The sequence below is a fragment of the Cornus florida genome, unplaced genomic scaffold (genome assembly GCF_030987335.1).
Source record: "Cornus florida cultivar Cherokee Brave unplaced genomic scaffold, ASM3098733v1 CherokeeBrave_3.0.0_Hap2_Chr01, whole genome shotgun sequence".
Lineage (NCBI taxonomy): Eukaryota > Viridiplantae > Streptophyta > Magnoliopsida > Cornales > Cornaceae > Cornus > Cornus florida.
The window spans coordinates 115021659-115035063 of NW_026775571.1; the positions used below are offsets into that span (position 1 = coordinate 115021659).

General features: G+C 41.5%; 1 protein-coding gene across 1 annotated transcript; it reads right to left on the reverse strand.

Annotated features, from left to right (window-relative positions):
* Positions 1 to 7828: 7828 nt before the first annotated feature.
* LOC132281286 (uncharacterized) lies at positions 7829 to 9148 on the reverse strand. Its single transcript, XM_059783004.1, has one exon. It carries the CDS (start codon positions 9146 to 9148, stop codon positions 7829 to 7831), a length of 1320 nt encoding a protein of 439 aa, XP_059638987.1.
* Between the last annotated feature and the right edge of the window lie 4257 nt (positions 9149 to 13405).

The following is a 13405-nucleotide window of genomic DNA, read 5'->3' on the forward strand; positions in this document are numbered from 1 at the left end:
CTACGCATCCACTGCATATACGCACCCTAACCAACGAGTCTGAGACTCAAGCTCAACTCGTGGTACCATAAACATATATATAAAGTCCGTCCAAATCCAGGGTAAGCAGTTTAACTATTTATTAAACTGACATATAATAAACCAACTAGTTAGTCACTTAACTTATTCAGTTGATATGACTTAACTACCATCCGTTAATCCAGGAAGTCATCCAACTTGGTTACAGCTGATCTAACTTAGTCACAATTAGGATTCGATATCTTTCAATCCATTCAATTAATCCATTAGGTTAGGTTTATGCGTTTTGAGCTAAACCGTCCCTAGTATGTCACCGTCCCATACCGGTACATACAATCCTCCATATCCATGTAAATTACAACATATATAACAGTTCAATAATTTACAGACCAAAAACCACCATCTAATAATTGCAGAAGGAATCTTAACAATCTAGCAAATAAAATCCAGTAATAATCCATGTAATTGTATCGGAGAATAAACTATTCTAACAATTAACATCCAACACATGCATAGTTCAAATTTAATAAAACAATGACCCTATCATGTATTTAAAATTAGTTCTATAATAATATTATAGTCCAATAAATCGCTAAATTAAACTAAGCGATCTAGTTCCCTCCATCCGGTAACAGAGTACTAAGTCATATACTTATATTTTGTTGTATCCTTTAGCACAGAGCCCTCACTATGCCACAAGTCCAATATATTACTTTAAAAGACTTCATCGTGCATCTAAAATAAATTTAAAATCATTTTATAGCACCCTAAACCATCAGATTAAAATTAATCAACAAATCTCCTTCCAGCCGTTAACTGTACGCAAAGTTGTCAAATAGCGTACTGTTAATTCCATTTAAACTAAGGGGTAAATTTATGCAATTCAAGACCTTAGTTACAAGTTAAAATTATTATTTAACACCCAACTAAAATTTTAAAACTGATTAATAACCCAGATTGCCCAAACAGTGCCTTAAAACTAAAAAAAATAAGAATTAAATGCATATTGCAAAAGGGAGCCTGCTCCAAAATTTGGGAGCAGGCTCTTTTGCCCTAGAGCCAGCTCTAGGAGTCCTTAGAGCCGGCTCTACTTGTTGTGGGAGCCAGCTCCCACATCCATGGAGCCGGCTCTTACCTCATTTGAGAGCCTCTGTCCCCGTTTTGCTTCGTTTCAGTCCGTCTGCTCCCTCTCTGATCAATTCTTACACCTCTGTTGGTTTCTAAACCTAATCTTAGGAGTCTTAATTTAGTCTAGAAGCATCCCCAATGTTGTTTACAATAATCTTGAAAACAATTACAGAGTTTAATCAAGCCATTTAAACTAGCATTGTTGAATAACAGCACTGAAACTAATTTGCAACATCAGTTCTATCCCAACCCCACTGTTCTTCCTCCAATTTAAATTTGAAGGTCTTACATTACATCTAGTATCCACTTAGACCTTAGTTGATTTCAGTAAGATTCAAAATAAAAGTTAGAACAGTGGGACGTTATGCCAAAACAAAGAATAGAACACATACCTGACAAAATGGTTTTACAGATAAATTTTCACGGTTAAAAGATCCTCAAGTAAACATATACAAATCATGCATGGTTCAGTTAATGGCCAATTAATCCCCTAGAGGTTATCTAGGTGCACAGAACACAAGCCAGAGGGAAGGAGGAAGATAAGAACTTGCCTGTACAGTTTTGTAAACAAAACCTTGTCACCATTGTTCTAAGCTTTCCGACAACCACTGCAATATCGTCTAGCCTCCTATGACTTCTGTTCCTCCCTTCTCCTAAGCCAAAACTTGAAGCCTCGGTTGGAAACCTCACAAACTTGCTCTGCTCTCTCAAAGCCTCACTGTGTAACTTTCTGTATCTATGTTACGTGAGTAGGGTTTTTCCAACCCTTAATACAGATTACAACTATGTATATATAGGCGAAAAAAACCTAAACCCTAATCCTTGTTTAATTAAAGCCAGAGCCCTAATGTAAAACTCTAGTCAATTGGCCCATATAGAAATCTATGTTATCATAATGCGGCTTACCTATACGTGATTTGCAACCCAAAGCTAACTGTAACTTAAACCATAATTAAATGAAAAAAAAAACAATTAAATAATTAAATCCACTTAACTAATTAATTCCAATTAAATAACCCAATTAAATAATTAAAAACACTTAAATAATAAAATGCCAATTAAATAATAAAAGATAACTTAATTCAATTTAGAACACATGACACATAAGTAAACAATTAAATCAAATCAATAAATAAATAAAAAAAAACCAAATAATCACGCAAAAATACAAGAAAAATAATAAATAAATGCCGAGACTATCCTTTTAAAATTAGGGGTATTACATCCAGTAAAGGTTTGTAGCAACTAAATATCTATGCAATATCAGTAGTGCCTAGTATCCTGATGTGTATGGATATGATTATTATTATTATTATTAATTTTCTTTTATCTTCCTTCAGAATTTAGAGAAGATATCTAGAAAATGAAGTTACAACAACATTGGCTCATTTTGAGCCCAGTCCAGTCTTTGGAAGGAGGTTTCGTTACGTTTTCCTTACCCCCAGGATGGGGGTTAAAATTTTTCCAAATGAACTCAATTTTCAATTCTACTTTATTTGGTCAAGTTTGATTATAGTATTATTACCATCAACATCATAATAACTAAATATCGTAAATAGCAAGTGTTTGATTATTTAGAGTTTTGGATTTAGACTGTTGAAATCTCAATACTTGTACTTAGTAGTTTCTCCGTTCTTTTCCTTTTAGGTTCTATAATTTATTCACCAACAAAGTAATAGTGTATGTGTAAGTGCAAAATTTCGCTCAACTAATAATGATTGAGAAAAATAAAACAACTCACTCAATAAACAATAAAAATAAACAAGAATTATGTATAGAGAGGCGTAGAATTGCTTGATCCCTTTATTGGAGGTCTAGGCCTCTATTTATATTCAAAAGTTAGAAGAATTAGGGTAGGACTCGCGTTGCTTGTCCTCTAATTCTTTCCATATATCAATTTCTTTAAAAATAGAATTCTTTCCTCTTTATAATTCTTCCCTTACTAGATTTTCCTTACACAGAACTTGCTTCCTTTGGTGAATCCTTTTCTTTGCAGGACTGGCTCCTTCTTTAAATGGATTTGGGCCGCATTTAACTTGGTCCACATGACTGCTGGCATCTTGATTCGGGCTTTAGTAAAGCTGGTAGTTAGATAACAGTAGTTTTAGGTTAATGACCAACTCAACTTGAGCTTTTAACGAGATGGGCTTTGAACTTTATCGAAGATAAAGTTATATTTATGATGACGTGGACTGCTCTTATTGGAGAGAGATTTTTCCCTCCACACTTTGCCCCCAATTCCCTCTTTAATTGGATTGCGGCTCCTATTAAAAAGGGAATTGAAGTTACACGGTTGTCTATTTTACAAAAAGACGGTTCGAAGTTTGCCCATTGCCATTCTGCCTTAAGAGATTCCATAAGTGTTACTTTTGTTCTCACTACATTTTTTGCATTCTTCACTTCGTCGTCTTATCAGGTTAGTTCTTCATCTTTTTCTCTTTGATCTTGCATTATGAGTACTTCGACTACTCCTGAACGTATAGAGATCATAGATTTTGAGTCCACTCCCTCATCTTCGCCTAATCTCATTAAGGTTCCCCTACCTAGGGTTTCAAACTTTCCTAAACCTGTAAGTGACTCGGCTAATCAGCCAGGTGCTTCCCCGATCCAGGCTGAAACATCCACCTCTGGGTCGGATAATATCCTCACTAAGGAGAAAGAAATGCAATTTTATCTATTTGTCGCATCCCGTTCTCCATTGAATCCGTAATAAAAGAATTCGAGATTCCCGAGGGGGTAGAAATTGTAGAGTACCCCAAAGGCACAGATTTTTGCGCCAGCGAGGGGGTTAAAGAAGACGAGTAGCTCCTCTCTGTTGGGCACCTCAACGCTCTTTGGTTCCCCCTTCATCCTTTTTATCACTTAGTCTTCAACAAATTGGGGATTGCACCCCTGCAAGTAAACCCTAACTTCCTTCGAGTAATCTCAGCACTCCTCATTCGCCGATGGCAGGAGAGTCTTGACCTGACTCTAGCTGACTTGCTGATTACTTATTCTATTTCTAAGCATGGAACTGAACCTTGTCGTTTCTTTTTCACTTCCCCCTTGCACCAAAGGATATGTACAGACCTCCCTATTTCTGAGAAAAAGTGGAAAGAGAGGATGATAATTGTTAAAGGGAGATGGGCCGTGCCCCAATCGAGCAAACTCCCAATCCCTCGCAAGTTCGGGAAGTTTGGTATAAAACATCCCCCTTTCTTCATGAAGATTGCTCTGGCTATTTCCTATGTCGAGTCTTATTCTTTCGATATATTTACGAGTTTCTTGGTGTTTTTTCAGCAATATTTCCTTCTTCGGCTGCCAAGAAGAGGCTTTCCTTCTTGGAAAGGCAGGTCTGGAGCGACCCTCCCTCGGTCGAGAGCTTACTCACTTCTGCGAGTCTTAAAGCAGTTGCTTCTAGAGCTGTAGCCATTGATCTCATGGACCTCTCACTTCTATCATTCGATAGCTTCCCCATGATTGAGGAAGAAAAACAGAGGGCTGAAGCCTTGAAGAGGAAAGCTGCAGAGAATGCTCCGTTGACTATATTGCGTACAAATGAGCAGGAAAAGGAGATTGACGAAGTCCCTTTGAACAAAAGGGTAAGGCTGAACCCCTCTTCAACCGCAAAATCCAAGGGTGCTTCCAACCCAAAAAGCAAAGGGAAGAAAACCGAGGAGATTAACCCTGAGGATGAGGTCAGCGCTTACGTCCTTGCCGAGGCTGGGGCACCTTGGACTCCTTCCTTCTCGAGGGTTGACAAGTCCATCCTCCATGTTGGTGATTCTATGATCACTGACCCATCTGCAGCACTGGTCGTTGCTCGGGGAATGTGGCTCCCCAAGGATGAAGAAATTATCGGCAGAATGGGGTTGGAACAGCTACTCCCATCTGCCCCTGTTCGAGCCATAGAGGTTTGCTCCTTCCTTCATTTCCATTGTCATAATTGTCTTACAAACTTTCTTACATTGTTATTATCTCATGATGCAGGGCTTGTATCATACTATGGCCCTCTATGCTACTGCTGAGGCTCAGTCTCTTTCCCTTAAGAAGTTGGAGAAAGACCTCAGCAATTCTGAGAAGAAGGCATCCCATGCCATTGCCAATGCACAAATTGCATACGAGGCTCGAGATGTTTACAAGAAGCGTCTGGCTGCTTCTGATGCCAAAGTTGAGTCACTGGAGGCTGAAGTCCAATGCTTAAATGACGCCCTTAGCACCTGCATCATTGCCGGGAGGCAAATGCAAGGTCGTTACTCCAGTCTGGTGCGTTTGTCAAGTGCAAAAGCTTACCGGTCCGGCTTCAATCAAGGCTCAGGCCCCAAATCGATGGATCCTGATGCCTTTGATGTGAACATGGGGGTGTCCTTCCCTTATACAGAGGGTCCAAAGGCTTAGGAAGCTGAGGTGCTTTTTGCTGAAATGGTGAAGGCTCACCCGGAAGATCCTCCGAGCTCTTCAACTCCTATAACTCCTGGTCCTTCAATTCCTCCACCTGCAAGTCCAGTTGTAGTAGATGCTTTTGAATCTGCCCCGTTTGATCCGAAGAGGAAGTAAGATCAAGCAAACATATATATATATATATATATATATATATATATATATATTCCTTGTAATAAAACAATTTTGAGAATGAATGATATATCTTTTTCTTTTATTCTACTTCGATTGAGTATACTTGTATGCTTCTGATATTGCACTCTATTGAAAGATTTTTTTTTTTTTTAAAAGGAAGGTACTTTGCTTGAAGGTTCCTTATTTGTTTTAGTCCCAAGCAAAATAAATAAGAGGTTTCCCAAGCCGGACACTCAGTGTCCAAGGTGAGGTTTTTACCGAGCCGGACACTTAGGGTCAGAGGCGAGATTTTTGCCGAGCCAGACACTTAGGGTCTGAGACGAATGAATTACTCCCCGGCGTTGAGCCGGAAGGAGGTTTTGCCGAGCCGGACACTTAGGGTCCGAAGCGAATGAATTACTCCCCGGCGCTGAGCCGGAAGAAGGTTTTGCCTAGCCGGACGCTTAGGGTCTGAGGCGAGGTTTTTGCCGAGTCGGACATTTAGGGTCAGAGGCGAGATTTTTGCCGAGCCGGACACTTAGGGTCCAAGGCGAATGAATTACTCCCCGACGCTGAGCCGGAAGGAGGTTTTGCCGAATCGGACGCTTAGAGTCCAAGGCGAATGAATTACTCCCCGGCACTGAGCCGGAAGGAGGTTTTGCCTAGCCGGACGCTTAGGGTCTGAGGCGAGGTTTTTGCCGAGCCGGACACTTAGGGTCCGAGGCGAGATTTTTGCCGAGCCGGACACTTAGGGTCCGAGGCGAATGAATTACTCCCCGGCGCTGAGCCAGAAGGAGGTTTTGTCGAGCCGGACGCTTAGGGTCCGAGGTGAGATTTTTGCCAAGCTGGACACTTAAGGTCCGAGGCTAATGAATTACTCCCCGACGCTGAGCCTAAAGGAGGTTTTCATACATATATTCTTCTCCTCGTCGTTTTTTTTTTTTTTAAATAACTTGCCGAGGACTCAAAAATGATAGGAGGCCAAGAAAGTGAGTAACAATGGCTGCGAAGTTTCCTATTTGTTTACTTTGGAGACTTTCCTCCATTGATACTCCCTTCTTGGCAACTATATGTTATGGACTACGCATATATTAACCACATTTCCTTTCTATTTTTATCCGATGTGGGACAAAGAGTTTCATCCATAGGTCAAAACGCATGATTTTTAATAACTTGCTTCCAACATTGCTTTGCATAAAAGCATAAAATTGCATAATCATAGTGTAGTATGAAAATATCTTTGCATAAAATTTGAAAATTTCAAATTTCTTTCTTTGCATAAAAATCATAAAAATTTCTTTGCATAAAAATTGCTAATGCATACTGCAACGCAAAATTGAATAATCATAGAATGATGGTATGGCCTCTATTTTTATGGAAAGAAATAAATAGAAGCAAAATAAAGTAAAGCATGGCTAACTGTGGGCTTACGCAGCCTTATTTGTAAAGAATTCTTAATAAAATTGACAAACTTAACTAATAGAAATACCGTTTAAGGTGTATTGCATTCCAAGGATGCGCAATGGGATATCCGTCAACTTCGGCCAAACGATATGCTCCCTTCCCCACTACTTCGGTAATCATGTAGGGTCCGGTCCAATTAGGTTCCAGTTTCTTTACATGAGCTGTCTCTTGCTTCAGAATCCAATCACCTACCGCAAAGCTTTGAAATCTGACACGTTTGTTATAACTGTTCCACAGCTGCTGCTGGTATGAAGCAAGCCTAATTGCTTTCATCGAGGAGGTCGACACTATGTTCGAGCTGCTGACTATTGTTTCCTTCAAGCAACAAGGATGTCCGAAGGGTTGGAATCGCTGATTCCGTTGGAATTACTGCTTCGGAGCCACAAGCCATGGCAAAGGGACTCTCCCCCGTGGGCCGCCGTGGTGTGGTTCGGTACGCCCAAAGCACCTGAGGGAGATTCTCGTACCATTTCATTTTGAGTTTCTCCAATTTCTTCTTTAAACAACTTAAAATGGTCCGATTAGTTATTTCAGCCTGTCCATTCCCTTATGGATGACTAACTGCAGCTAACTTTTGTATAATTCCATGCTCAGCAAAGAATTTTCTTGTACTTCTATTGTCAAGGTTCTTACCATTGTCCATCATAATGACTTTTGGGACCCCAAACCGACAAATGATGTTGTTCTAAAGGAAACTTTTTACCTGCTCATGGGTCACACTTGAGTAGGACTCGGCTTCTACCCATTTAGTGAAATAATCTGTAGCCAGTAGCACGTACTCCTTTTGTTCCACAGTCTTGGGTAACGGGCCCACCATATCAATCCCCCATTGTGCGAACGGCCATGGATTTGCCATTGCGTGCAAATCTTCGGCAGGTTGATGCTTCATGGGACCGTGACGTTGACATTTGTCACACCTCGTAGTATACTCTTTTGCATTCTGGGCCAAGTACGGCCAGAAGTAACCTTGAGTCAGGACTTTATGCGCTAGGGATCTACCCCCAGAATGGTTGCCACAATCTCCGTCATGGATTTGTTTCAACACCACAAAAGCTTCAGTAGGGCTTAAACATTTCAGGTAAGGACCTGAAAATGACTTTCGGTATAACTGATTGTTAATGATGGCATATTTAGTTGCGGTGAGACGGAGCTTCCGTGCTTCGGACTTCTGGTCTGGAAGAACTCCATGCTTGAAGTAGGCTTCCAATGGATCAATCCAGCATGGTTCTCGAGGAATAATTGGAATCACCATTACTTCCTGTGGAGGATTAATGCTGGGCTCGTCCAGGATGTCAATCGGCATAATCCAAGTTAGATCTTCATTTGAGGATGACGCTGATGTGGCCAATTGATCTGCTTCGACATTCTCAACACGAGGTACCTGATAGAATTCGACCTGATCGAATCCCCGTGCAATGTTCTCTACAGCTTCTTTATATGCTTTCATTCTTTCCTCTTTGGGATGGTACTGACCTGTCACTTGATTTATAACAAGCTGTGAGTCACTAAAAACCTTTAAACAATGTACCTGGTGGCTACTAGCCAATCGAAGACCAGCAAGTAATGCCTCGTACTCGGCCTCATTGTTCGTAGCCGGGAACTTCAAACAGATAGATTGCTGTAGCTTGGTGCCTTCGGGTGTTGACATTACAACGTCTACCCCTGCACTTGCTTGATTCGAGAAACCATCGACTCGAAGTTCCCACTGTGGTTCAAGGTGTGTCGACTCTTCGGGAGTATCTTCATACTCGAGAAGAAAGTCTGCTCCGGCTTGTCCTTTGTGCGACACCTTTGGCTCATAAGTTATGTCGAAGGAACTAAGCTCAATAGCCCACTTGGTAATTCTCCCAGATAAATCGGGCTTAGAGAGTATACCCCGTATAGGATAGTTGGTGAGTACCACAATGCTATAAGATTCAAAATAAGGCCGAAGCTTCCTCTTGGCATAGATTAAGGCTAAAATGACTTTTTTTGCTTTACTATATCGCGTCTCCGCATCTGTCATGGTCTTAGTTGTGTAGAAGACTGGATATTGCCTCTTTCCTTCCTTTCTAATCAATGCTGCACTTGTCGCTATATTAGAAATTACCAAATACATAATAAGAACCTCCCCGGGTTTTGGAGCGGATAGAATTGGTGGTTCGGCCATGTAACCTTTCAACCGACTGAGGGCCTCCTGCTGCTGAGATCCGACTAGTAAGAACCTGCACCTCCCTGCGATTTTTTGGTTCTTGATTCTGGATGAGGGCCTTAGCCTGAGCCGGACTTACCTCTATCCCTTTTTTATTCACTATGTGGCCAAGGAATTGACCTGATGATACTGCGAAAGAGCACTTGGATGGATTCAGCTTCATGCTGTACTTTTTCAAGGTATTGAAAACTTCTTGTAGATGCTTCGGATGATCTTCTTTCTTCATACTTTTAACCACCATGTCATCTATATATGCTTCAACTATTTTTCCCAGTAGATTATCGAATATCTTGTTGACAAGGCGTTGATAAGTAGCTCCAGCATTCTTCAGTCCGAAGGGTATGACCCTGTAACAATAAGTCCCCTTTTCTGTAATAAAAGCCGTTTTTTCTTCATCTTCGGGGTTCATAGGAATTTGATTGTATCCCGAGTATGCATCTAGGAATGTCAGCCTCTCGTAGCCGGTGGTAGCATCAACCATTTGGCCTATCTTGGGCAGAGGGAAGCTATTTTTAGGGCAGGTTTTGTTGAGGTTGGTATAGTCTACACAAACCCTCCATTTTTCATTCTTCTTTTGTACGACTACCATGTTCGACAGCCACTGTGGATATTGCACTTCTTGAATGAAACCTGCTTGCAACAATTTGCTCACTTCTTCAGCTATAATGTGATTGCGTTCAGGGGCAAACCTTCGGTGTTTCTGCTAAACTGGTTTGAACTCCGGATCTTCCTTCAGACTATGGTAGGAAACTAAGGGATTGATCCCTTCCATGTCCGAGTGATCCCACGCAAAAGCATCTGCATTGCTCCAGATAACATCAATTAATGCCTCATTTTCTTCGAACGTGGAAGAAGAGCCTAGATAAGTAACCTTCTGAGGCTCGCCGAGGATAACTTTCATGGCTTCGAGGGTCTCCTCGGCGGGCTTCGTAATTTCCTCTTCCTTCTTTACCTTAAGATACTTGGGCAGAGGGCTCTGTAATTGCTATTTGGGTCCAGTTTTGGAAACCACACCTGGTTGCTGTTGAGTCGATACCCTCTTTGCCTCAACTTGTGTCAACATATAGCATTCCTTCGCTGCGACTTGATCGCCCCATAGATTAATTACTTCTTTCCCATCCGGAGATAAGCACCGTATCATCTGGTGAAGGGTAGACGGAACTCCTCTCATCCGATGTATCCAGCCTCTTCCCATGATGAGATTGTAAGAAGGATGGATCTCTGTTAAAACAAAGTTCTCCTTAAGAGTCCTCTTTGCCGCGATTACGGACAAGTCTATTACTACAAGGGGATCTACTCTTGTGCCATCGAATCCCATCAACGGGCTGGAGGTAGGTCGAATAGTTGATGACGGGATCTCTAACTGATCAAAGATTATCTTTGTGATTATGTTGGCGCTACTTCCTGGATCTACCAAAACCCTCCTGATCATACAATTGGCCACTAAAAGACTGATGACCAATGGATCCTCATGGGGGAGTTACACTCTGGATAGGTCGTCATCTCCGAATCCAATACTGATGCTACCCGAATGATAGTATTGACCGAGGATATCTTCCTGAGCTTGTGGGTCGCCCTCAGTCTGGATCTGTACACCTCCTCGGACTCTTGATCATCTTCAGACCTGCCATATATTGCATAGATGACTTTTACTTACATACCTTCTACCTTGCAGGGATAGACCTCGCGGGGCTTTGCATACTCCTTTGTCATAAGGTAATCCGTCAACTCACCTCTGGCGATCATATTCTCCACCTGTTGCCTGAGGGATCTGCAATCGTTGGTTGAATGCCCATAATCTCAATGATAAGCGCAATGCTTGCTTCTGTCCCTTTGCTCTAGGGGTTGCTTTATTGGCTGCGGAGTTGTGAACTTCGTCTTATTCTCTTAGAAGAGCCGAGCCAAGTTAGTTCGGAGAGGTGTAAATCATTCCTCTACCCTTTGCCTTTTTTCAGGTGCCTGGGTGACCGGCGTTAAGGAACGTTGGCTTTTTTGAATCTTTGGAGTTGGAATTCTTTCTCGAGGCTTGTTTTCCACTGTCACGAGGGTGGCGTGCTGCGCTCGGTGGGCTATATTTTCCTTAAGCCGAATGTAGATCTGGGCCCTGGCATTTAGAGTCTGCATGTCGGGAGGAGAATACTTGACTAAGGAAGTGTGGACCTTCGTCCCCTAAATCATCACGAGTTTAAATGTCTCTATAGCAGTTGCGGGATGACAATCCGCTATTTCTGAGGCCTCCATGTTGAATCTTGATAAGAAATCCTGCAATGTTTCCCCCCTTTTCTGCTTTACGGTGAAGAGGCTAGCAATGCTCTTCTTTTGCTTTTTATTTCCGCAATACTGTGCCAGGAACATGGTGCATAGAGTTACGTAATCCGGGATGGATTTATGCGGTCTATTCCTGAACCACTCTAGTGCTGCTCCGGTCAAACTGGTAGGAAAAACTCTGCACATCCAAGGGTCATTACGATCATCCAAAGCCATCTTTTAAACATAATGATCTAGGTGCCGAGAAGGATCCCTTGTTCCATCAAACTGGGTGAAAGAAGGCATGGTGAATTTCTTGGGCCTCTCAACCAGATACACATCATCAGTGAAAGGAGTTTTGACCAAGGAATTTTGTGTTCTCTAGCCATCTCGGCAGGTGTCTGAATCTTCAGGAGTCTCTTCTCGTCAAAAGCATCCTGAACACCTGCACCATCTGGGATTCCATTGGACCACACCATAAGCTTATGACTGGATTCGACTTGCTCATCCTGCGTGCGACGAGGGACGTTATCTGAAACCGCAGCCTCGGATCTTGCCTTTCGTTGTTGCTGAACCTCATTCGGCTGAGCCTCATTGGGTCTTGCCCCATTAGGTGGAACCCCATCAGGAGGAAGTCCAGTAATCGGAGGAATATTCTGACTAGGGGGTGCTGCTGTGTCACCCACTGGTGGCGGTGGTGCCAACTGAGCCAGCCTCGTTTGCAGAGTGTTATTCTGCTGTTGAAGCAAGTCGATCTGAGCCACGCTTGCTTCGTTTACCTGATGAAGTACGTCAAACTAGTGTAGAAACTCTTCACGCATCTTTTGCATCAACTCCGTCTGTTGATCTGCTGAAGATCCTCTGTTCGACATTCTGGATGGTAGCTGCAGGATTCACTTGTGAAACAAAAACAAGAGTGGGAATATATTTGCACACGTTTCCCACAGACGGCGCCAAAGTGTAAGTGCAAAATTTCGCTCAACTAGTAATGATTGAGAAAAATAAAACAACTCACTCAATAAACAATAAAAATAAACAAGAACTGTGTATAGAGAGGCGTAGAATTGCTTGATCCCTTTATTGGAGGTCTAGGCCTCTATTTATATACAAAAGTTAGAAGAATTATGGTAGGACTCGCGTTGTTTGTCCTCTAATTCTTTCCATATATCAATTTCTTTAAAAATAGAATTCTTTCCTCTATATAATTCTTCCCTTACTAGATTTTCCTTACACAGAACTTGCTTCCTTTGGTGAATCCTTTTCCTTGCAGGACCGACTCCTTTTTAAAATGGATTTGGGCCGCATTTAACTTGGTCCACATGACTGCTGGCATCTTGATTCGGGCTTTAGTAAAGCTGGTAGTTAGATAATAGTAGTTTTGGGCTAATGACTAACTCAACTTGAGCTTTTAACGAGATAGGCTTTGAACTTTATCGAAGATAAAGTTATATTTATGATGACGTGGACTACTCTTATTGGAAGGAGATTTCTCTCTCCACAGTATGCTATAGAGTACTCCAAGGATTAGAAAGAAAGTTTGGGTTTATTACAGCTGTGCTTGAATAACTACTACTGCTTGTTGCAATTATTTAGATGCTTATTTCAAATTCTTTCAACTCTATTGAACAGCAAAATATGGCTGTTGGGTACCCTAACTAAATTAAACATATTGCATCTTGATTTTGTACAATATAATGACAAACTTAATGCACAAGGTTCCATTTGGAGAGTTGTTTCCTTAGTTCGAATTCATATAACAACAATATAATAATTGAAAGAAGGTTAGCCCTTGTCGTCTTGATTTTGTATCTAGGGTTAATTTTG

Coding starts and splice junctions, on each gene's coding strand:
- LOC132281286 (XM_059783004.1), bottom strand. CDS start 9,148: ATGACAGATGCGGAGACGCGATATAGTAAAGCAAAAAAAGTCATTTTA.